Here is a 25,715-nt window from a genome sequence, read left to right as displayed (position 1 = left end):
GCTTTTTCTACCAAAAAAGGCCTGGCTGCAGCCATAGCCAGCTTTTCCGATATTTCTTTCTTTCAAGAACTAGTACCCTCTGTGCGCTACCCCCATTTCATCGATCCTGCAGTTTCTTCTTTGCATGATGTTCGCAGTAGACTCCTACCAGTTTAATTATCCTTGCCTGGTTTGGCTGTGGCCCGTGGGGGTGTGGGCAAGACCTGGCGAAAATCCCAAACTGAGACCTGCGTGTGCTTGGATTTCTGCATGTCATAGAGAAAAACCTGTGCCATTTCCTACTGGGAGAGGGGTGTGTGCGAAAGACCAGACCTTTTTTCTTAAAATGCTCCGCATTAAAAACAGCAACAAACCTACTTCCCTGCTTGTGGAAAATTAGAACAGCCGTGGAGTAACGCTGTGCTATTTGCAGGAATTCTTCCAAGTCTGAAAGACTTCAGAATTGCAACTCTCCCCCCTGAGATTCTCTGAAGGCTTTGGCTTCGTTGTTCCTGTTGTTGGGTGTCTCTATTTGTCGTCTCGATTTGATGGGTTTTGAAGGGAATTGTGTTTTGTTTTCCAGGCCAGAGTGAAACCTCACCGGACGTTCCGATTTAACGAGTGCGTCTGTACCCCGTACAATGCTGATTTTGACGGCGACGAGATGAACCTTCATCTTCCTCAAACGGAAGAGGCCAAAGCGGAAGCACTGGTTCTGATGGGAGTAAGCCAAATTGTGCTTCTGCGGCTCGGTGGGCTGGAGTGGGGTGTGTGGTGTTTTGTTGTTCCTGTTGCAGTGATGGTACACAGCAACACAACACTGAGTCTGAAGTAAGCTACTGTCTTCCTGTGTCTTTCCACCTGAAACTTCTGCATAAGGCTGCAACAGAACTGGAGAAAAGTTCCTAAGGGAAAATAGACGAGCTCTGGAGTTATAATGGGAGTTAGTGCTCTCTCTTGCCCTGCACCCAGCTGTAAGCTCCAGTATTGGATAATCTTGTTCCCCTGTCCTGTTTATGTCCATATCAAACAGTTGCAGAAATCCTTGGTTTGGCCCAACTTTATGTTTTTGATATTTTCCTTCAGTCGAGACAGGTATTTGTGATGATGATGATGATGATGATCTTGGATTTATACCCTGCCTTCCACTCCAAATCTCAGAGTCTCCGAGTGGCTCACAATCTCCTTTATCTTCCTCCCCCACGACAGACACCCTGTGAGGTGGGTGTGGCTGAGAGAGCTCTCATGGAAGCTGCCCTTTCAAGGACACCTCTGCGAGAGCCATGGCTGCCCCAAGGCCATTCCAGCAGCTGCAAAAGAACATAAAAGAAGTCATGTTGGATCAGGCCAATGGCCCATCCAGTCCAACACTCTGTCTCACACAGTGACCAAAAAAAAAACCCACCCAAGTGCCATCAGGAGGTTCACAATTGGGGCTAGAAGCCCTTCCAGTTTGCCCCCTCCCCCCCCAAGCACCAAGAATACAGAGCATCACTTGCCCCAGACAGAAAGTTCCAACAATACGTTGTGGCTAATAGCCACTGATGGACCTCTGCTCCATATTTTTATCCAATCCCCTCTTGAAGCTGGCTATGCTTGTAACCGCCACCACCTCCTGCGGCAGTGAATTCCACGTGTTTATCACCCTTTGGGTGAAGAAGTACAAGTGGAGGAGTGGGGAATCAAATCCGGTTCTCCCAGATAAGAGTCCACACACTTAACCGCTACACCAAACTGGCTCTGGGTTAGTCTGTCTGCAGCAGTAGAAAAGAGCCAGAGTCCTGGAGCACCTTAAAGACTGCCAACATCTCTGGCAGGGGAGGAGCTTTTGTGAGATAACTGAAGAAGTGAGCAGTGACTCATGAAAGTTCCTGCCCTGCCACGCATGTTGTTAGCCTTTAAGATGCTACTGGATCCTTGCTCTTTTCTACTGATATTTTCCTTTGTCATATCCAGCTCAAATGAGATTTTCAACATAACCTTGCAAAGCATTTCTGACGGCGTGGCACAAAATAAGCAATTAACTGCAGGCAGGGGTGGAATTCTAGCAGGAGCTCCTTTGCATATTAGGCCACACCCCCCCCCCCCCCCGATGGAGCCGATCCTCCAAAAAAGAGCCTTGTAAACGCTTGGAGGATTGGCTGCATCAGGGTGTGTGGCCTAATATGCAAAGGAGTTCCTGCTAGAATTCCAACCCTGAGTACAAAATATGGGCTGTCAATTTGCTTAGTTCACGAATGCATTAAAAACCCCTCTCTTTTCTCTCCTCCCCCAACCTCCATGGCATCCAGACCAAAGCAAACTTGGTGACGCCGAGAAATGGAGAGCCCCTTATTGCCGCCATCCAGGATTTCCTTACAGGTCAGTAGCTGAAGTCCTTTTAGCAGTTGATAAGCTTGAAATCCTGCAATTCCATTTCTGAGGGATTCTGAAATGTTGTGTGTGGAAGGATGCTGGGGCATCGGGATAGAAGCAGACATGCAAGAAACTGGGCCTCTTAGGACAGAGGTCCCCCTGTGATGCCTGAGGGCACCGTGGCACCTGCTGGCACCTTTTTGGGCACCCATCAAGGGCTTTTAGGAAGTGGGCTTTGCCCAGCAGGGCTTCTAGCTGGCTGTGTGTAGCTGTCTCAGATATCCTCGGTGGTCTTCTGTTAAACAGAGCTTCTGCCTGAGATATTGAAGAGAGACTGTTAGAAAGTAGAAAAGATTTATTGTATGTCACCATTGGCTGTCACAATATAAGATTAAAAACGATATCATAAAAAGTAATCAGACAGAAATAAAAACGGTCCAGTAAACAGACCAATGGGTTACATGGGGTATAATGCAGCAATTACAACCTTAAATGCATTGCTAGAATGCTAAAATTCAGACAGTCAGGTTTAAACTGGTAAGATATTATAACAGCATAATGCTGAGGCAATATCTAAACAGTTAAGTTGAAAAAGTTGTAAATCCAATGAACCCATTCATGGTAAATATCAATATACCATAAAATTATAGACGTCTATTAGAGTTATGTGTGAGCTTACTTCCTGACATTTTGTGATTGGCTCCACCTCCTGTGGCAGCCATTTTGTGATAATGCCCACCACTCTGTGTCAGAATCTCAAAGGTGCCCTCAGGCTCAAAAATATTTGGGCACCCCTGTCTTAGGAGAAAAATTTTACACATTATCATTGGTATGGAAGACCATGGACCAATGGAAGACCGTGGACCAATGGATGCTCTAGTTTTTGGTCCAGGTGGCTGGGGACAGCTGCTCGGCCAAGGCTTGGCCACAGAGTCCCATTGTTAAGAGTCATCTCCTCTGTATTCCTCTTGCCATGTTTGGTGCTATAACTAATTTGCCTGGGTGCATTCTTGCTTTGCTCATCCCCTCTGTATGCTTATCTTGGGAACTTATTAGTAAAGCTGTTTCTACCGATTTCAAGGTCAGCTGCTGGGGAAGTATAGATTAGACACCTGGACTCTAAAACTGGGGGTGAACTCCAAAGGAGGGTGGGAGGGGTTCCCGCCAAAACCTGGTTCCCGCTTTGCTTTGCTGCGCTTGCACTTGAAAATGTAACAGTTGGGCTGAGGGGAAAATGTAACGGTTGGGCCGAGGGGTTAAAAGGAGAGTCCCTGGGCTAAGACGTCAGTCTTAGCAAAGATGTACTGCCTTGTAATGCTTACGGAATAAACTGCTGAATTATTGGACTGTGTTATTCCTTGACTCGAGGTCCTGACACCCATCAGCATTGGATCCTCTTCGCTTGAAAAGTGCCCAGCACTGATAGGGTCATAATCTTAGTGTCAAGACCCCGGCAGTTCAGTGATCACACACAGCTCACTTCATGAATGGCCATTTATTGATACACAGCAATCCAAGGCAGGACGGACTTGTCAAAAGCTGGCTTGTTGGGCTTTCACCCTTCTCTTATAGACCTAACCCAAAACCGTTACATTTTCAAAGGAAAGCAGGAAGTAGCGGTTCCTCCCCCATAGTCTTTCTCAGGCCCCTTTGTAGGTGTGCACTTAATCTACTAAGAGTGACCTTGGCAACTCTTGAACGAATGTAGTAATTGTTGCATAGAGATCGGAGCAAGGTGAAGCAGATGCGCAAGAAAGTGGAAGTACTTCTGAGAACAGACAGCAGGGGGAACAAAATGGCAAGAGTCATCTTGACACTTACCCTCATTGTGTAAGTGAATGAATACATGTGCCACAAACTTGGCATTACCATCATAACTTCCTTTTGCAATGGGCTCTTTAAATCTTTTCTCCTTGGCTTTTAAAATGCACGGCTTTTAAAATGCACTTCTCCTTGGCTTTTAAAATGCACTTTTTCCACAAAGAACAAAGTTTTAGTCCAGTGGCACCTTTACAACCAACAAAGTTTACTTCTGTGTACAAGCTTTTGTATTCATGCAAATGAAACTTATACACAGAATCAAAGTTCATCATCATCATCATTTTATTTATATCCCGCCCTCCCCGCTGAAGCAGGCTCAGGGCGGCTAACAACATGAATCAGTACATTAAATTATACAGTGATATTTAAAACAAAAGTATTTAACAATTGATTAAAATTCTAAAGTTGTTGGTATTAAAGGTGCCACTGGACTCAAATTTTGTTCTGTTGCTTCAGATCAGATGTTGAACTGGTTTGTTATGAGAGCCGGATATGACATAAATGTGACCTTGTCGGGCCGGGCCGGGCCACGTATGTCATAAAATGTAATGTCAGGTAGGGGAGATATAAACTTTATAAAGTATACAGACAAACGCACATATTCAATCACCTCGCTGGCTTGTTATTCCTCATCTAAATAGTTCACATTGCTTTCCTACTGAAAAAGACTGGATCATGAAGGCACAAATACAGTGAAAGGGGAAGCAAACCAGTTGCACCCAACAAGCCAATAAAACTCTCTCTCTCTCTCTCTCGCTCTTTCCCTCCCTCCCCAGGGGATGAACATAAGAGAAGCCATATTGGATTAGGCCAATGGCCCATCCAGTCCAACACTCTGTGTCACACAGTGGCCAAAAAACCCAGGTGCCACCAGGAGGTCTATCATTGGGACCAGGATGTGGAGGGGGTAGGAGCCTCAGCCAATAGAAAGAAGAGAGGCTTGGTTCAGTAGCTCTGCAGTGCTATTGGGAGAGCCTGGCAAAGCAAGTTCTTCTTCCCCACCTCCCTCCCTAAGGGAGGAGCCACAGTCAATGGAGAAAATAGAGGCTTTGCTCTGTAGCTCCTGTGCGGCTGAGCAAGCCTGGCAAAGCAAGTTGTGATGCAGAAGGAAGCAAGAGAGGGAGAAGGAAGCAGATGGCAGCTAGTTGCTTGCGGGCCTTATGGGAGCCCTCTGGGGGCCTGATTCGGCTCCTGGGCGACATGTTTGACACTCCTGCTTCAGACCAACACAGCTACCCACCTGAATCTATCTTTGTGAAAACTACAGTGACTTTTACAGTTCCTATTTTGTTTGAATTGCTTTTTTCTTTGATGTTGCATTAAAAGTTGTCAGAATACTCTGAGCTGCTTGATGATGCCGAAGTCTTAGTTCCTTTGTCTTCCTCCCCATTCTAGGTGCCTACCTCCTCACCCTGAAGGACACTTTCTTTGACCGTGCTAAAGCTTGCCAGATCATTGCCTCCGTCCTGGTGGGCAAGGATGAAAAAGTGAAAGTCCGCCTTCCGCCTCCGGCAATCCTAAAGGTATTTAGCGGTGGTTGAGTTTAGCCACTGTGGACTGGGCTTTTCAGGGATGATGCTCTTTCGTGATGAGGTGGAGGTGAGCTTTGAGACAAGAGAGGAGGCGTATAAGAAAGGGCAGCAAATGCTCTGCCGGAAGGGGGCAGAAAACAACAATAACCCTCCAGAATCCCTGGCCCCAAATGACGATCAGCATTTCCCTGGGTATATAAGAAAGGGTCACGAGAACTAAACACTGATGCAACCCTTCCTGCCCTCACGATCTGCCTAAATTCACAGGATCAGCATTGCTGTCAGGTGGCCATCTAGCCTCTGTTTAAAAACCTCCAAAGAAGGAGAGCCCGCCACCTCCCGAGGAAGCCTGTTCCACTTGAGGGAACTGCTCTAACTGTCAGGAAGTTCTTCCTCATGTTGAGCCAAAAACTCTTCTGATTTAATTTCGTTGGTTCTGGTCCGACCTTCTGGGGCAACAGAAAACTGCACCATCCTCTTTAGAACAGCCCTTCGAGTCTTTGAAGATGGTTATTGTACTACTCTCTGTTGTCTCCAGTGTTCCCTCTAAGCTGAGTTAGCGTGAGCTAGCGCACGCATTTTTGTCTTCGCTCCGGAAAAATGTCCCCAGAGCACAATAATTTATGCAGTAGCTCACAACTTTAATACCAGTAGCTCACAAAGTAGAATTTTTGCTCACAAGACTCTGCAGCTTATAGGGAACATTAGGCTAAACGGTCACTAGAATTGCTTGGGTCTACTCTTTTTGAGAGGGGAATTAGCAAGAGACAGACCATATTTTCGAGAGGATTTTCTCACCAATAATACGGAGGTCCAGTATCAGAAAGAAGACTCCAGGTTTTAAAATGTGCCCCTATGCTCAAAGAAGGTTGAGGACCCCTGTTCTGTTTCTCAGCTATAGCAGAGATAATTCTACTTACGTGCCTAATCTTCTTCCCTTTCTCTCTCTTGCTACTTTTCCAGCCCGTGACCCTGTGGACAGGCAAACAGGTCTTCAGCATCATCCTCAAGCCCAGCGACAGCTGCCCCGTCAAGGCCAACCTCCGCACCAAGGGCAAGCAGTACTGCGGCAAGGGAGAAGACCTGTGCAGCAACGACTCCTGTGAGTGGGACTGGCTTCTCAGCCTCTCATGGCAGTAGAGACTTGGAGCCAGCTAGTTTGCTTGTGCATTTATTGAAGAATTTGCTGTGCGGGGTGTGGTGGAACATGCTGTCACAGTTAGCTTTCTGTTCTTATTCAAGGCCCAGCCCCAAGACTGAGAGAGCCAGCTCTTCTGAGCAAGCACTTTTAACAGTCCCCTGACTCCACCCATTTTACATCACTCTCCACCCCTTGTTACCTGGTCTGCCCAGGTCCCAAAGGCATCTTGGGATCACCCAGGAGCATCCTGGGAGCCCTCCTGGGGGGCATTCTGGGAAATCTCCAGGAGTCACCTGGAGATTCCTAACATCGAATCTCTTAGTTCCTTTGCAAACCCAGTCGTTTGCAAAACGATGGCTGGTGATCAAACTAGCGCCCCTAATCTTCCAGAAAGCAGAGACAAAAGAATGATGCTTTTGAAACTCGAGTAGGGGGGAGGCATTCCGTCACAACATCTTCAGCTTTTTCATTACAAAACTTTTGCTCAAACAGTGTCCCATATTTCTCCTGATTTATGTAACACACTTGTACATTATTTGTCGCCATCATAAGAACATGAGCTCTGTTAGATCAGACCATCTAGTCCAGCATCCTGTCTCACACACTGACCAACTAAGGCCTTGGCCTCTGTGCCCTATTGTTGGCCATCCAGAGGAACTGGATTATCAAACTACTGGTTGGCTTCCAGATAATGTGTCACGTCATACAGAGTCCTGTCGTGTCTGTGTCTGCAGGGTTTCAAAACATGGGAGCAGTTGCTGGATCAGAGGTTTTTCCTATCAGTTCTTCTGTCAGTTTTCACTGTTTGACAAGTGAAAGCACACAGAAACAGCAGGGTATCTTTTAGCCTCCTCCTTTGTAAGTTAGCAGCCGGGCATCCCTCAATTCTCTGTTGATTCCTTTGTCTAGATTGGTGGTGATTCTGCAGTTAATTATTTGGTTTTGTCCCATGCAATTGTTTGAGATGGGATCTGTGGTCCCTAAGCTTGGGTTTGAGCTAGTATGGCACTTTACTAGAAAACTATTATTTGTTTAGCTCAGGAGAGCTGACAACTAAAGCAAAAGAAACCAAAGAAAATAACAGCAAAACAATACCAAAACCATATCAGAAATGTATACTCACCAATAAAAACAGTCAATGAAAGCAAGCCCGGGCATAAAAATACATAAATCAAACAACGTCAAGCACCGATATTTCGCAATAACAGAGTCCTTTTGTTTTGAATCAAAAGATATGTTTATTGCAAGAAACTCAGAAGCTTTTCCAAGGACACAAGCCTTGGGAGTAATGGAGTCCCAACAGCTACACAGTTGCTATAAAGGACAGCATCAAAGGTTACAATACAGATGCATACTTGAGTCACGGGTTCAAAGGTTACTAATAGTAATATCTATTTATTACTAAGGCATCTTAGGCTATTGAAAACATCAGAAACCTTCTCACACTTCTCTGTGAAGAGATAAGGGCTGTCTGTGTGAAATGGGAGGTACCAACTGCCAGCCTATACCATAAACATCCCAGGCCCAGATGTTTTCGCTACATGCCATCTGGGTTGTAAATAATGGGGGAGAGCTGGTGACATGCTCTCTACATAGTAAAATGCAGAAATGAGCGCGCTTGACAAGTACTCAACGAAAGAGCTGACCAAAAGTCAGGTAAAAAAAACCGGGACCCCTCTGTTTAAAAGACTGGGTAAAGAGAAACATTTTGGATTGGCACCTAAAGCCGCCCTGAGCCTGCCTCGGCAGGGAGGACGGGATATACGTAATAAATAAATAAAATAAAGGAGGGTAAGGTATAGGTGCCAGGCAAACTTCCTTGGGGAAGGCTTTCCAAAGGCGACATGCTACCCCCAGAAAGGCCCTGCAGATGTGGGGCTATAGCATGCATCTATCTTGTATGCTTCTCGAGCGGAGAAGAGGGTCCAGTATTCTTTTCTATTAGCAGAGTAATCCCAAGATGGTATGCAGCCTATCTGCATACCATCTCGAGTATATTTTGTGATCTACACCACTCTCATCCCACTTTAGGGTTCAAACTTGTAACAGTTTTAGGTTGTAGCAGGGGTGGCCAACGGTAGCTCTCCAGATGTTTTTTGCCTACAACTCCCATCAGCAGGGGTGACTATATAGCAGGGGTGGCCAACGGTAGCTCTCCAGATGTTTTTTTGCCTACAACTCCCATCAGCCCCATGCTGGCTGGGGCTGATGGGAGTTGTAGGCAAAAAAACATCTGGAGAGCTACCGTTGGCCACCCCTGCTATATAACTTGTTTCAGGCTGCATGATAGAAGAAGAAGAAGAAGAAGAAGAAGAAGAAGAAGAAGAAGATATTGGATTTATATCCCGCCCTCCACTCCGAAGAGTCTCAGAGCGGCTCACAATCTCCTTTACCTTCCTCCCCCACAACAGACACCCTGTGAGGTGGGTGAGGCTGGAGAGGGCTCTCCCAGCAGCTGCCCTTTCAAGGACAACCTCTGCCAGAGCTATGGCTGACCCAAGGCCATTCCAGCAGGTGCAAGTGGAGGAGTGGGGAATCAAACCCAGTTCTCCCAGATAAGAGTCCACATACTTAACCACTACACCAAACTGGCAAACTGGCACTACACCAAACTAGCATTTTTATAGTCCTTGTGCCTTCTGTTTTGTATTATTTTCGGTGGGGTAGGGCAGGATATAAATCGAAATAAATAAATAAATAAATAAATAAAAATTTCAAAACACATATATAATTGACAGAAAATTGATTTTTTTTAATAATGGGAGAGGGAATCTTTTCCCCACTATGTCCTTTGAATATTGCTGCTAGGGGTGGAATTCTAGCAGGAGCTCCTTTGCATATCAGGCCACACACCCCTGATGTAGCCAGTCCACCAAGAGCTTACAAGGCTCTTTTTTTGTAAGCTCTTGGAGGATTGGCTACACCAGGGATGCATGGTCTAATATGCAAAGGAGCTCCTGCTAGAATTCCACACTTGATTGTTGGACTCTGGCTGAGCTGAACCACTTAAGCCTGACTGAAGGGGTTCACACAGTGGAGTGTCTCTTCTCTAAAGTTCAAGTTCAAAAAATCTTTTCGAAATCCCTGGGCCAAAAGAAACTAAATTAAAAGCTACCAGAGAACAGGCGTTCTCTACAAAGGCCCCCCAATGGTGGAATCAATTGCCGGAAGAGGTGCGGCCCTACGGGATCTTAACCAGTTCCGTAGGGCCTGCAAAACTGCCCTCTTCCGGCTAGCTTTTTAAGACGGAACTCCTGATAAGATCAGTAATACCGAGCCATCCTATACGCCATTCGACTGTATTTTAATGTCATATTGTTTTATTGGTTTTATTGTTTAAATTATTAATTATATTATCTATTGTTTATCTGTATCATGGTTTTACCACGTCTTGTTAGCCGCCCTGAGCCTGCCTAGGCGGGGAGGGCGGGGTATAAATAAAAGTTTATTATTATTATTTAAAAAAAAGTATCCATTCATAAAAAATAGCACGAAAGGCGGGATAGTGCAGAACCCTTCGCCCTCTCGGGCTAGTTTTCTGCATGCAGGGGTGTTCCTTTTTTTTATTTAATGTGGAAGTCACACACAAGTCCTGGTTCTCTAAAGTGTTGACTGCCCAACTGCATGTCTATCAAATCAGTGAGAACTGGACCTGAGGTTGATAAAGCAAATGTGATGGGTACAAACCAGTTTCGTTTGACGGTTGGGGTTACTGATGCTTCTTCCAGATGTTACAATCCATAACAGCGAGCTGATGTCTGGCAGCATGGACAAAGGCACTTTAGGATCTGGGTCCAAGAACAACATCTTCTACATTTGCTGAGAGACTGGGGCAAGTCGAAGCCGCTGATGCCATGTCTCGCCTCGCCAGGCTGGCTCCTGTCTACCTGTGTGAGTACCCTGTGAAAACGCTTTGTGGAGAAGGTCCTTTCCAGATTGGCCCCTTCTCACTATCCTTGTAGCCTTGGTCCCATCTCAAACAGTGAGTAAGGTAAAATCGTGCTGGTTGGGGGGAAGAAGAAGAAGATGATGATTTTGGATTTATATCCCGCCCTATACTCTGAATCTCAGAGTGGTCACAATCTCCTCTACCTCCCCCCCCCCCCCCACAAACACCCTGTGAGGTAGTTGGGGCCGAGAGTGCTTTTACAGCAGCTGCCCTTTCAAGGACAGCTTCTATGAACGCTGTGGCTGACCCAAGGCCATCATCAGGTGCAAGTGGAGGAGTGGGGAATCAAACCTGGTTCTCCCAGATAAGAGAGCTATGGCTGACCCAAGGCCATTCCAGCAGCTGCAAGTGGAAGAGTGGGGAATCAAACCCGGTTCTCCCAGATAAGAGAGCTCTGGCTGACCCAAGGCCATTCCAGCAGCCGCAAGTGGAGGAGTGGGGAATCAAACTTGGTTCTCCCAGATAAGAGAGCTCTGGCTGACCCAAGGCCATTCCAGCAGCCGCAAGTGGAGGAGTGGGGAATCAAACCCAGTTCTCCCAGATAAGAGAGCTCTGGTTGACCCAAGGCCATTCCAGCAGCCGCAAGTGGAGGAGTGGGGAATCAAACCCGGTTCTCCCAGATAAGAGTTTGCACACTTCACCACTACATCAAACTGGCTCTCTGGGAAGGAGATGGTAAAGGTGCTGAAAGTAGCTCTCGAGGGTTCCTGAAACATCCCAGCTTCTGGGTGATGCATAACTGGATCACAGCTCTGCATTTACTGCCATGCAGAGCCAGTTTGGTGTAGTGGTGTTATCTGGGAGAACCGGGTTTGATTCCCCACTCCTCCACTTGCAGCTGCTGGAATGGCCTTGGGTCAGCCATAGCTCTGGCAGGAGTTGTCCTTGAAAGGGCAGCTGCTGCAAGAGATCTCTCAGCTCCACCTACCTCCCACAGGGTGTCTATTGTGTGTGTGTGTGTGTGTGGGGGGAAAGTAAAGGAGATTGTGACTGCTCTGAGACTGAGATTCAGAGTATAGGACAGGATATAAATCCAATATCATCATCTTCTTCATGCAATGTTTCCTCTAAGCTGTGGCGTCTTGTGAGCAAAAATTCTACTTCATGAGCTACTGGCATTAGAATTGTGAGCCACTTCATAAATTACTTTGCTCTGGGGTCATCTTTCCTGAACTAAGACAAAAATGTGTGAACTGGAAGCTAAAAAACTGTGAGCTAGGTCACACTAACCCATCTCATAGGGAACACTGCTGCCATGGGGGTGGGAAGTGTCATGACCCTGTGGGGACAAACAGAGGTGCTTTGCTGTTGCCTGCCTCTGTGTAGCAACCCTGGGTTTCCGTGGTCGTCTCCCGTCAAAGCGTTAACCAGGGCCATCCCCTGCTTAGCTGATGAGATTGGGCTAGTCTGGGCCATCCAGGTCAGGATAAGAGATGGTCAGCAGTCGTTTGCCATTGCCTGACTCTGCACCCTGGAACATTGTGTTCATTTTGGGCACTGCATTTTAAGAAGGATCTAGACAAGCTGGAACGAGTCCAGAGGAGGGCGACAAAGATGGTGAGGGGGTCTGGAGATCAAGTCTTATGAGGAAAGGCTGAAGGAGCTGGGGACGTTTAGCCTGGAGAGGAGGCGGCTGAGAGGTGATATGATCACCATCTTCAAGAACTTGAAGGGCTGTCATATGGAGGACGGGGTGGAATTGTTTTCTGTGGCCTTGGAACGTAGGACCAGAACCAAAGGGTTGAAATCAGAAGAGTTTCTGGTTCAACATTAGGAAGAACTTCCTGACCGTTAAAGCAATTCCTCAGTGGAATAGACTTCCTCGGGAGGTGGTGGGCTCTCCTTTCTTGGAGGTTTTTCAACAGAGGCTAGATGGCCATCTGACAGTGATGAAGATCCTGTGAATTAGGGGGAGGTGCTTGTGAGTTTCCTGCATTGTGCAGGGGGGTTGGACTAGATGGCCCCTGGAGGGCCCTTCCAACTGTATGATTCTATGTCTTTCTTACTGGTCTCTTATCCAAGTACTAATCAGACCCAGCCATGCTTAGCTTCTGAGATCTAATGAGATCAGGCCAGCTGATCCAGGTCAAGGCAATGTTTATGCCAATTCCCAAGGAATGATGTTTATTTCACCAGTGTACTCCCCTAGGAGAATATCAAATTCCTAAAATGTAATATTCCAGAGTAAGACCCCTTGCTAAAAACGAATTGCTCTGGTTAACTTATTTCTCATTAGACAATGAAACGTTTGTCTTGTGCTGGTGTGCAAACCGAATGCTGATCATGTTCACCGTATGGCTTTTACTGATGTGTTTGGTCTTTCTTAGCCAACCGAGGCTTTTCTATTGGGATTGGCGATGTCACCCCAGGGCAGGGGCTGCTGAAGGCAAAATACGAACTTCTGCACGCTGGCTACAAGAAATGCGATGAATATATTGAAGCTTTGAACACCGCTAAGCTGCAGCCGCAGCCGGGCTGTACAGCAGAAGAGACCCTGGAAGTAAGTCGCCTTGTGCCACCTGAAGTATGATTTGCTTTGAGTGACGAGCGCACACACGAACACGCAGGAAGCTGCTTATACTGAATCAGACTCTTGGCCTTGGAGATGAAGCGAAGGAATTCTGGACTCCTACTTTGTTCTTTGTTGGGTTTCCTGGCAGATCAAATAAACTCAAATTAGATTATTTTCTGTCAGATAGGAACCGCCAGACAACCAGACAGGTGGCTAGGTTCTGTTCCCAGGTTTATAAAGAACGCAAAAAGTGAGACAAATAGGCCAAACTATAAATCTTTTAACAAATTTTAAAAGGTTTAAAGCAGGGGTGTCAAACTCGCAGTCTGAGGGCCGAATCAGGCCCCCGGAGGGCTCCTATCAGGTGCCCGAGCAACAGGCTCTTGTCTGCTTCCTTCTCCCTCATTCTTGCTTCCTTCTGCATCACAGCTTGCTTTGCCAGGTATGCTCAATCGCACAGGAGCCACAGAGCAAAACCTCTATTTTCTCCATTGACTGAGGCTCCTCCCTTGGGGAGGAAGAGGGGAAGAATAGCTTGCTTTGCCAGGCTCTCTCGATTGCACAGCAGAGCTACTGAGCCAAGCCTCTCTTCCTTCTGTTGGCTGAGGCTCCCCCCCCAGTCCCCTGGGGAAGGAAGGAAAGAGCTGGAGTTTCCTTTGCCCAGTTCCCTGGATCTCATGGGAGAAATACAAAGAAAGCACCTTTAAGACCAATGAGTGCTAAAGTTTTAAGCATGTTTTAAGTTTTAAAAAAATATATATATTTAATTGTGTTTGTGTCCTTTATAAAGTTTATATCTCTGCTGCCTAATCTTAAATAGCCTGGCCCAACCCAACATGGCCCAGCCCAGCAAGGTCTCATTTAGGTCACATCCGGTCCTCATAACAAATGAGTTTGACACCCCTGGTTTAAAGGGTTAAATAATAATCTTTATATTCTTTTTTACTGTTATAACCCTCAAGTCATCAGATCTTAATATGTAGACTCTGTGGAACTTTTTATAAGGCACTTTTAAGGTTGTTCTAAATGACTTGCATGTTCTGGTCAATGACTGTAATAACAAACTGACTGCCTGACTCTTGGCCTATCAAAGTCATTATTGTCCTACTCAGATGAGAGCCCGCACACTTCACCTCGACACCAACCTGGCTCTTAACTGGTTTGGCCACTTGGAATTTCCTCTCCGGTGGTGTGGGTACCTCCCCAGGAAGGATCAGGAGCAGGCCCTGGATTTATTTGTCTTTTAGGCTGATCCTGCATTGTGCAGAGGGTTGGACTAGATTCCAATATGGCCCATTCCCCCTCTGTGATTCTTTCCCTCCCTCTACAGTGCTCTACTTACTACAGAGAGGAGAGCAGATCACACAGCTGTGGGGGGTGCCCTGACCTTAAGGAAAGGAATTGCAGGGCTTTTTGTTTTAGCCTCTATTCTTGATGCATTTGCCTCTCCCTGTAGCGGGGAGAGCATATCAGGTGGCTGCTGATCTCTCCCCGGAGGCAGTGCATTGATCCATACAACACCTGCTAGACAGCCCTGTGGAAACAAGAACTCGGAACTAGTGGAAGAAATCGGAGAGAGAGCTGCCCAGGAGAGTTTTTTCTCCCTCTCCCTCAAATACCAGAACTCGGGCACGCGGCTAGTAGATTCAGGGCGGGCAAAGGGAAATACTTCTTTCTGCTGAGAGTTATTAAAACGTGGAATTCGCCGCCCTTAGTCGCAGGGAAGGCCACAGGGACAGGGAACTTTAAAAGGGGGTTAGACAGATTCATGGAGGAGAGGCCTGTCTAAAGTGACTAAAGGGGAGGACGGTGGCTCAGTGGTAGAGCATCTGCTTGGTAAGCAGAAGGTCCCCAGGTTCAATCCCCGGCATCTCCAACTAAAAGGGTCCAGGCAAATAGGCGTGAAAAACCTCAGCTTGAGACCCTGAGAGCCTCATAAGTGTTAGGGAGGGATGGTGGGCTCAGTGGTAGAGGATCTGCTTGGGAAGCAGAAGGTCCCAGGTTCAATTCCCGGCATCTCCAACTAAAAGGGTCCAGGCAAATAGGCGTGAAAAACCTCAGCTTGAGACCCTGGAGAGCCTCATAAGTGTTAGGGAGGGATGGTGGCTCAGTGGTAAAGGATCTGGCTTGGGAAGCAGAAGGTCCCAGGTTCAATCCCCGGCATCTCCAACTAAAAGGGTCCAGGCAAATAGGCATGAAAAACCTCAGCTTGAGACCCTGGAGAGCCTCATAAGTGTTAGGGAGGGGATGGTGGCTCAGTGGTAAAGGATCTGCTTGGGAAGCAGAAGGTCCCAGGTTCAATCCCCAGCATCTCCAACTAAAAAGGTTCCAGGCAAAAAGGTGTGAAAAACCTCAGCTTGAGACCCTGGAGAGTCACTGCCAGTCTGAGTAGACAAGACTGACTTTGATGGACCCAGGGGGGTCTGATTCAGTAGAAGGCAGCTTCATATGTTCATGTTCAAGGGAATCTCTTTGTTCAGAGGTAGTCAGCTTCTGAATCCCAGTGCCAGGATGCAACGTCAAGAGAAGGCTTTTGCCTCTGTAGCCTTTTGGTTGGACCTCCAAAAGGAATTGGTTGGCCCCAGACTGAGACAGATGCTGGACTAAATGGACCCCCACTGGTCTGATCCAGCAGGGGCTCTTCATCTGGAGGAAGCAAGGCAGCGTGTGAGGCAAGGGGGCCTGTGAGGGCTGGATCAGCTGGCAGGGAATAGGCCCTCGCTGTGCAGGGTCTGAACAGGAGGCGAGCCTAAGGTGACTAATAAAAAGAGCAAGAGGGGCAGCAGTGAGCGATGAGGTATCTTGGGGCACGAGAGGCTTATCGTCAGACCGGGGTGGGTCCAATATGGCACCAAAGAGCTACCAGGCCTGGACAAAACCCTCACAACAAGGCGCGTTACTGGAAGGTGACTTCTTGTGGATGGGTGGTTTGGCCTCAATGTATAGTTGTTGCACCCCAAAGAATGTTTGCGCCAGTTTCTTTCCAAGGAATAATGTTTGCTTTACCAACATGCTTTTAGGTAGATCCAGGTGGGCAGCCATGTTGGTCTGAAGCAATAGAACAAAGCAGAAGTCCAGTAGCACATTTTAAGTTTTATTCAGAACGGAAGCTTCCGTGTGCACGCAGACGTCTTCAGACAGTGGAATGGGGTACAGGGAGCAGAGCTACACATAGCTGGTGGTCAGTGGCTAAGAATGCAAAGTGGTACAAAGTTAGAATCCAGTGGCAAAATAGTGAAATTAACAGGTTGAAAGAACATTTGGTCTGGATAGCATTTGTGAGGGAAACCAATAAAAGGTAATAAAAGCTGTCTGTTAATTGCTCTATTGCTTACAAGTGTGGGTTAGACAAAGGACATGTTTTTCCTAGCGATGTTCCTGCCCTCCTAATTTTGCCAGTTTGGTGTAGTGGTTAAGTGTGCGGACTCTTATCTGGGAGAACCGGGTTTGATTCCCCACTCCTCCACTTGCACCTGCTGGAATGGCCTTGGGTCAGCCATAGCTCTGGCAGAGGTTGTCCTTGAAAGGGCAGCTGCTGTGAGAGCTCTCTCCAGCCCCACCCACCTCACAGGGTGTCTGTTGTGGGGGGAGGAAGGTAAAGGAGATTGTGAGCCGCTCTGAGACTCTTCGGAGTGGAGGGCAGGATATAAATCCAATATCTTCTTCTTCTTCTAATTTGCTTTTAACATGTCCATTATAAACATCATTCTAGTTTGCCATTCAAAAAAAAATACATTAAAATACAGTGGAAGACGGGATTAGTATATGTAATGAGATACAGCCAAGATCCCTTATTTGAGTATGTCAATACAAAAAACATTATTCCGCTGCACCATTCTAAAAGAGAAATCGATTGCTGTGTAGGTGAAGACTTTAAATGCTTAATTCTTAACTGATCCTCTCCTTTAGGCACTGATCCTGAAAGAGCTCTCTGTGATCCGAGACCACGCCGGCAGCGCCTGTCTCCGAGAGCTGGATAAGAGTAACAGCCCCCTCGTCATGGCAGTCTGCGGTTCCAAAGGTGAGATCCATGGAGCCTGGTAAACTAACTAGTAAAGGTAAAGGTAGTCCCCTGTGCAGGCACCAGTAGTTTTCGACTCTGGGGTGACGTTGCTTTCACAACGTTTTCACAGCAGACTTTTTACGGGGTGGTTTTGCCATTGCCTTCCCCAGTCATCTACACTTTTCCGCCAGCAAGCTGAGGACTCATTTGACCGACCTCGGAAGGATGGAAGGCTGCGTCAACCTGAGCCGGCTACCTGAACCCAGCTTCCACTGGTATTGAACTCAGGTTGTGACTGCAGTACTGCAGCTTTACCACTGTGCCATGGGGCTCAATCCTGGTAAACTAGTTGCCGGTAAACTAGACTAGATAGTCCTTCTAGTATCTGTTGGTAACAAATACCATGTGAGTGGACCACCATTCTGGCCAGGGGACAGCAGCTGTAAAAGACTCCCTTTTCTTTCTTCAGAAAAACCTGGATCTAGAGCAGGGGTCCCCAAACGTTTGAGTCTGTGGATGCCTTTGGAGTTCTGATGCAGAGTGAAGGACACAGCACAAAATGGCTGCCGCAGGAAGCTGTGTCACCCACAAAACGGCCATAGCAGTTTTACCTTCAGGCTCACAAGGACTTATCAAACTGGGTTTGATTCCTCACTCCTCCACTTGCAGGGCTGGAATGGCCTGGGGTCAGCCATAGCTTTCACAGGAGTTGTCCTTGAAAGGGCAGCTGCTGTGAGAGCTCTCTCAGCGCCACCCACCTCCCAGGGTGTCTGTTGTGGGGGAGGAAGGGAAAGGAGATTGTGAGCCGCTCTGAGATTCAGAGTGAAGGGCAGGGTATAAATCCAACATCATCATCATCATCTTCGTGAGCAGCTGCTACAATGTAGGGAACAGGAGCCCGCTTGGGCGGGGGGAATGGGCGGAACCACACTGACCGTGGCTGCAGCACTGCAGAACAACCTGATCTGCAGCAGTCAAGCAGGGCTCCTTTGCTTCAGGGGCAGCCTCATTGGTAAGTTGGGAGCCACTGTAGCTGCGTTCATACAGACTCAGGGTTCCAAGGTGATGTTGCTCTTCCCAGTCCCCGTCTGTGGTGGTTTGGGGGCAGGGGGGAGTTTGCAACACCCAGCTGCTCCGTGTTTTACCTGGGGTCTGGGCTCCTCACAGCATTGATGGCGGTAGTGGGCTGGGGCAGGAGTTTTCCTTCTCTCCAGGCAGTGGAGAGGCATCTGCCTAGTGGTGCACCACGGGCTCTGCAATCCGCCCGTGGGTTTTCCACCGCATCCCCCCGCTCATGGTGCTTTGCAGGGACACACCAACTTGGAGCTTGCCAGCTGCTGTCCTTTATAAAGCTTGTCTCTTTGCTCCCTGGCATTACATTTTATGGCATACTGGCCCAGCCAGACAAAGTGACATTCATTTCAGATCCAGCCCTTGCAACAAATTTCCTTCCTTCCTTCCTTCCTTCCTTCCTTCCTTCCTTCCTTCCTTCCTTCCTTCCTTCCTTCCTTCCTTCCTTCCTTCCTTCCTTCCTTCCTTCCTTCCTTCCTTCCTTCCTTCCTTCCTTCCTTCCTTCCTTCCCTCCCTCCCTCCCTCCCTCCCTCCCTCCCTCCCTCCCTCCCTCCCTCCCTTTCTTTCTTTCTTTCTTTCTTTCTTTCTTTCTTTCTTTCTTTCTTTCTTTCTTTCTTTCTTTCTTTCTTTCTTTCTTTCTTTCTTTCTTTCTTTCTTTCTTTCTTTCTTTCTTTCTTTCTTTCTTTCTTTCTTTCTTTCTTTCTTTCTTTCTCCCGCCCTACCCCACCGAAGCGGGCTCAGGGCGGCTCTCAACATAAAAATTCTAACAATAAAATTAAGAATTAAAATACATTAATAATGTACACAATAAAATAAACGCAATTCATCAGTGTGCTATCCCACAGTCTTCCTTAAAATATTCAGATGCTGGTCAGTTGTCTGCCAGCCGGAAGAGGACTGTCCTACAGGCCCTGCGGAACTGCCCAAATGAGTTTAATACAGTGTAGGTTAGGGGTTAACTCATTTTGTTATGAGGGCCGAATCTGACATAAATGAGACCATGTCAGGCCGGGCCAGGCCGTGTGTGTGTGTACCTATTTAAGATTAGGGAGCAGAGATACCAAGCTTTATAAAGGACACAGACAAACATAATTAAAGATTTTTAAAAAAACACCTTAAAACATGCTTAAAACTTTAGCACTTGGTCTTAAAGGTGCCATTGCCTGCCTCTGCGTAGTAGCCCTGGACTTTCTTGGTGGTCTCTCATCTTTGTATTTCTCCCGTGGGATCGAGGGAACTGGGAAAGGTCTGGCTCTTTTCTTCCTTCCTCAGGGGACCAGGAGGGAGAGGAGCCTCAGCCAATAGAAGGAAGGGGCTTGGCTCAGTAGCTCTGCGACTAAGAGAGCCTGGCAAAGCAAGCTCTCCCCCCCCCTTCCGCCCCTAGGGAGGAGCCTCAGCCAATGGAGAAAATAACGGTTTTGCTCCGTAGCGGCTGTGTAATGAAGCAAGCTGTAATGCAGAAGGAAACAAGAGAGAGGGAAAAGGAAGCAGATAAGAGCCTGATAGGAGCCCTCTAGGGGCCTTATTTGGCCCCCGAACTGCATGTTTGACACCCCTGGGTAGGGTTTTCGAGGCAAGAGATGATCAGAGGCAGTTTACCATTGCCTGTCTCTGCGTAGCAACCCTGGACTTCCTTGGTGACCTCTCATACAAGTCCCAACCAGGGCTTCTGAGTTCTGACAAGATCAGGCTCCCCTGGGCCATTTAGGTCATAGAATCATAGAGTTGGAAGGGACCTCCAGGTCATCTAGTCCAACCTCTTGCACAATGCAGGAAACTCACGAACACCTCCCCCCAAATTCACAGGATCCGCATTGCTGTCAGATGGCCATCTAGCCTTTGTTAAAAACCTCCAAGGAAGGAGAGCCCACCACCTCCCGAGGAAGCCTGTTCCACTGAGGAACCGCTCTAATGGTCAAGACGTTCTTCCCAATGTTGAGCCGGAAACTCTTTTGATTTAGTTTCAATCCCTTGGTTCTGATCCTACCTTCCAGGGCCTCAGAAAACAATTCCACAGCATCCTCTATATGACAGCCCTTCAGGTACTTGAAGATGGTGATCATATCACCTCTCAGCTGCCTCCTCTATAGGCTAAACATGCCCAGCTCCTTCAACCTTTCCTCATAGGACTTGGTCTCCAGACCCCACACCATCTTCATCGCTCTCCCCTGGACCCGTTCCAGCTTGTCTCTATCCTTCTTAAAATGTGGTGCCCAAAACTGAACACAATATTCCAGGTGAGGGCTTACCAGAGCAGAGCAAAGTGATACCATCACTTCATGTGATCTGGACACTAGTCTTCTGTTGATACAGCCCAAAATTGCATGTGCCTTTTTAGCCACCGCATCACACTGTTGACTCATGTTCAGCGTATGGTCCACTAAGACCCCTAGATCCTTTTCGCACATGCTACAGCTAAGACACCTGGATTCATAATAATTGCAAATTCAAGATCCTGCATAGATAGAATGTTTCTGTGCAGGGTGTTTCAGGAGTGCACAAGCAGAATAAGGAAAGCTGCTTAGCTCGGCCTTTGTTTCTTCTTGTTTTCTCTATAGGCTCCTTCATCAACATTTCCCAGATGATTGCCTGTGTGGGGCAGCAGGCCATCAGTGGCTCCCGGGTGCCAGACGGCTTCGAGAACCGGTCCTTGCCGCACTTCGAGAAGCATTCCAAGGTGAAGAAGGTTGCATTTCTATTGGGGAGGGGTACATTTAAATAAAATGCAGTTTTCAGAGCCTTACCATTGTATACAGCAGGGGCTGGAATACAGCAAGAAGCAGTGGTGGAATTTCTGGGGTGTTGTGGCAAAGACTGAGTATGAATCCCAGCTCAAGTGGAGTAGAATTACGTGGAATGAAGAAGCCGAGCTGCTGGTGGAGGGAGCTCTGAGATCCGCCTTCTCTAACTCTGGTTTTCAAACTGCGGCTGAGAATCCCAAAATGGATTGCAATTCTCTAAATGGCATTTGAAGGGCAGCTGGGCAGGGGGGAACAATGTAAATGCAATCTCCTCCCTCCTTCTCCCTCCCTCCTCTGTCCTCCTCCTCCTTTTCTTCTTCTTCCCAAATACACATTTCTTCTGCTGCGTGCATAATGGCCACTGTTGTCTTTCTTCCCACTCATCCTGCTGTGTCCAGAAATGGTTTTGTATTTTTATTTATTTATTTTTAAGTTTTATTTTATCAGATTTATATTCCGCCCTCCCCATAACGGGCTCAGGGCGGCTTTTACTTCCTGTAGCCATTGTTTCACCTGCTGAAGTTCCATACAGTTTGTAAAACATTTCCTGGGTAAACCCATTTTGTCAAAGGCATTCTTTGTCTTACCAGAAATACAGCTCTTAATGTTTGAACGCGTGATACGATACCTGTTTTCGGAAATTTGCCTCTCAGACATTCTCTCTCTCTTCCATCGCAGCTACCAGCGGCCAAAGGTTTTGTTGCCAATAGCTTTTATTCTGGCCTAACGCCCACAGAATTTTTCTTCCACACGATGGCTGGTCGTGAGGGTCTCGTGGACACAGCTGTGAAAACAGCCGAAACTGGATACATGCAGGTAATGGAGAACGCTTACCTATTGAAAAGGATAATCAGAATCAGTATCACGGACAGGATGCTTTTAAAAAATTAACACACCACCGTAGTTGTAATCTAAATATAGCAATAAGTTATTCCCCAGATTTTCTATGCCAACATCAGTGGTAAGAGGGCCAACTGGAATGCTGGAAAATTACATTAGGTGGAAAGCCACCAGAATTGTTATTTAAAAAGTAACGGTAGTCCCCTGTGCAAGCACCAGTCGTTTCCAACTCTGGGGTGATGTCGCATCACGACGTTTTCATGGCAGACTTTTTACGGGGTGGTTTGCCCTTGCCTTCCCCAGTCATCTACACTTTCCCCCCAGCAAACTGGGTACTCCTTTTACCGACCTCGGAAGGATGGAAGGCTGAGTCAACTTCGAGCCGGCTACCTGAACCCAGCTTCTGCCGGGATCGAACTCAGGTCGTGAGCAGAGAGCTCGGACTGCAGGACTGCAGCTTTACTACTCTGTGCCACGGGGCTCCTTATTGCGATCTAGTAAAACAGCCTTTTTGAGCCTGCGTGCGCATTTGGAATTCTGACATAACGGGGGGTGGGGAGGAGGGGGTACCACAAGAGGCGGAGCCAGCCACCAAATGATTGCCACAGCTTAACTTCAGTAACACAGTGTAGATATTTGTGTTGCGGCAAAGCAAAATTTGCTGAAAAGTCTGCACAGGCAGTCAGAAGCCATGCTGGGCAAAAGTGTTTCTAAAAACACTTGGTGGGGGCCTGAAAAAGTGTTGGCAAGCACCATGGCTCCCATGGGTGTTACGCGGGGGACTCCTGTAGCAAAACATAGGGAAATAGTTGATTATAATGCCATACTTGAGAGGAGTGGCAGAGAAATTCTTTGAGTATTTGGGTTTGGTGACCTACAAACTAAAAGCCTGGTTATGACAAGAATCCATAAAGGGGAATGAGGAGGAAACCCTTTGAAGTGGTTATCTGCAATCTTAAACTTTTTCTTCCTGTTTTTTTGTGAGTTGTTAAGTGTGTGGAGATTCAGAACAAAAGTTTGTTTTAAAATGGCACAAGTTATTGCAATATGAGTTTGATAACGGAGTTCAGACATGAATTTGATTTTCTCAGTGGATATAGCCAGTGTGCGACCAGCCGAGCTGACCCATAAGAACGTAAGAGAAACCATGTTGGATCAGGCCAATGGCCCATCTAGTCCAACACTCTCTGTCACACAGTGGCCAAAAAAATCCAAGTGCCATCAGGAGGTCCACCAGTGGACTACCCTGCCTGCCTCCCTCCAGCCGTGCTGGGACGAGTGTTACCACGCTCCCGTCCTCCTCTCTTCTTGCCTGGGACGAGTGTAGCCATGCTCTCTAGGGCTGGGAGGGGTCTGACGTCCTCCTGGGCTGGGGCAGGGCTCACACATGAGGGAGCATCACTCCCCTCTCCCCCCCACTGTGCCCTGCCATGGATATGGGCCTGAGTGGCATTGTGGGATACATCCTATAAAGATGTGTTTCCCCCCCAGCTTCTGCTTTTGGATTCATGGAGGATTGACGTGCTTCTCAGTGGAGCAGACCAGACCCTCTGTTCTGGGCAGAGAAGGTGTTTTAATGCCTGCTGTCCACATCTTCTAGACAAGAAGATGGCCAAGACATGCTTATAAAATTCTGAGGAGATTTACTTTGGCTGACAAGGAATCCCACCGGGGTTTCTTTTTGGCTTTGAAGAGTCTCTGGAGAAGCATCGCATTCCAATGTCTACAGAGGATATCTGGAGTCATTAAATCGACTTAAATTCATCATGAGCCAAAGCTTCTTTGGGACTAATTAATATCTAATGGAATCTGACCGGTGCTTTTTGAAGCATCACGTCTTAAAAAGGTAAAGATCTTTATGTATTGCTCTGGGACTAAATTAAGATTTATTTGGAAGAAAAATAAAGGTCCGGATACTAATATAAGATACTAAAACAAAAAAGAAGGAGGTGGGGGAAAATTGGAACTGAGAAAATTAAAGCAACGGCTAAAAAAGGGGAAAATTGGAATTGTTGTACATACCTGTGGTCAGCTACCCCCTCCGATACTAGAAGAGAACTGCAGAACAACAAGACATCACAGGAAGTGACATCATAGAAATATCACGAGACTTCTAGAGAACGAGACTTCGTGGCAAGAAAGGAAAGTGGTGGCTATTAAAAGAAGGGGGGGGGGAAAGCCTCATTTCAACTGCAACAAATTAAAAGTCTGCTTGACAGGATATTAGGAATGAAGGAATAAGACAAGATCAAACTGAACTGGAAAGAATGCTGTTTGGTGATAATGAAAACATAATTTCAAAGGTATATAAATTATTATTGAAATGGTCTACGGAGGATGAAGTGATTAAATCTCAAATGATAAAGTGGGCAATTAACATAAATAAAGATATTCAGATGGAATAATGGGAATATTTATGGAAGAACTCTATGAAAATATCGACATGTAACAATATTAAAGAAAACTGTTTTAAAATGTTATACAGATGGTATATGACTCCTAAGAAACTTTCAAAAATAAATAACCAAATGTCTGATCGATGCTGGAAATGTAAAAAGCATGAAGGATCTTTCTATCACATGTGGTGGACCTGTGAAAAGGCTACACAATTTTGGCAAATGATTCAGCAAGAAATTTCAAAGATTTTGGGCTACAATATAAAGAAAGCACCTGAAATCTTTTTGTTGGGATTACAAATGGAAAGTTTTCCGAAACAAGACAGAACATTGCTTTGGCACATGCTTTCGGCTGCATGGACATTATATGCGCAGTTGTGGATGCAAAATAAATTACCAGAAAAATGGGACTGGATTATGAAAGTTATACATTGGAGCGAAATGGACAAACTTACTAGAAATTTAAGAGAACTTGATATAGATAACAGGGAATGAGAGAAACTTCAAAAGTATGTTGAAAAACAGTGGAAGGTAAAAGGACATTCGGTGATTTTTAATAATGGTTAACTTTTTTCTTTCTTTTTTTAAGTGTAAAATGTCAACTACAGACAAAGTAAAATTATGGAAACCTACAGTATTTTTTGCATATGAGGATTGGGATTAATAGATAATAATTAAGATAGATAACAAAATTAAGTATAGTAATATTATAAGAATATTAATTAAGATAGAAAACAATAGTAATAAGTAATTCTGTTCTTTGTATTTTATTATATTATAGTTAGAAGGTTCTTAGTAGTTTAATATTACCTTTTATTCTTTTTGTATTTTAAGTTGAATGCACCGGGGAAGTCATAAAAAGGGGGGGAGGGAGATGGGAAATGTGATGCAATAAGTTTGATGTTTATTTTTGGAGGATTATTGATTAATGTTGCTGAATAATAAAAAACTGTTTTACAAAAAAGAGAGATGTGCTCCCCCCCTTCCTCCTAGAGACGACTGGTGAAGTCACTTGAAGACCTCTGCTCCCAGTATGACTTGACTGTCAGGAGTTCCACTGGGGACATCATCCAGTTCATTTACGGCGGGGACGGTTTGGATCCCGCAGCCATGGAAGGGAAAGACGAACCTCTGGAGTTCAAGCGAGTCCTGGATAACATCAGAGTACGTGCAAGGCTGCCTGTTCAGATCTTATGTCAAATTGTCTGTGCTGTATTGACGAATGAAGTCCGTGCCCTTGGATTTCCTGGCTCTTCCAGCCACACTTTGAGTACATGCAGATTTATGAATCCTGTTACACATTTAATCTTCCTAGGCTTGACTCGATGTCTGTTCTGTACAAATGCTTTACTACTGTAAGATTTCTAACAACGTG

At 46.4% G+C, this 25,715-nt stretch overlaps 1 protein-coding gene across 1 annotated transcript in view; it reads left to right on the top strand.

The window, feature by feature from the left end:
- POLR3A (RNA polymerase III subunit A) overlaps nt 1-25,715 on the top strand; it is a 97,316-nt gene that overhangs the window by 25,969 nt on the left and 45,632 nt on the right. Inside the window, 11 exon segments of the mRNA XM_060236725.1 lie at nt 563-703; nt 2,271-2,340; nt 5,551-5,678; nt 6,651-6,789; nt 10,557-10,644; nt 10,646-10,719; nt 13,105-13,277; nt 17,199-17,310; nt 20,922-21,040; nt 21,783-21,920; nt 25,334-25,504. Of these exon segments, the coding sequence (XP_060092708.1) occupies nt 563-703; nt 2,271-2,340; nt 5,551-5,678; nt 6,651-6,789; nt 10,557-10,644; nt 10,646-10,719; nt 13,105-13,277; nt 17,199-17,310; nt 20,922-21,040; nt 21,783-21,920; nt 25,334-25,504 (1,353 nt within the window).

This window comes from Heteronotia binoei, chromosome 4 (genome assembly GCF_032191835.1).
Source record: "Heteronotia binoei isolate CCM8104 ecotype False Entrance Well chromosome 4, APGP_CSIRO_Hbin_v1, whole genome shotgun sequence".
NCBI lineage: Eukaryota > Metazoa > Chordata > Lepidosauria > Squamata > Gekkonidae > Heteronotia > Heteronotia binoei.
Note: the sequence above shows the minus strand (reverse complement) of the source record. Positions and strands in the feature narration are given on the sequence as shown.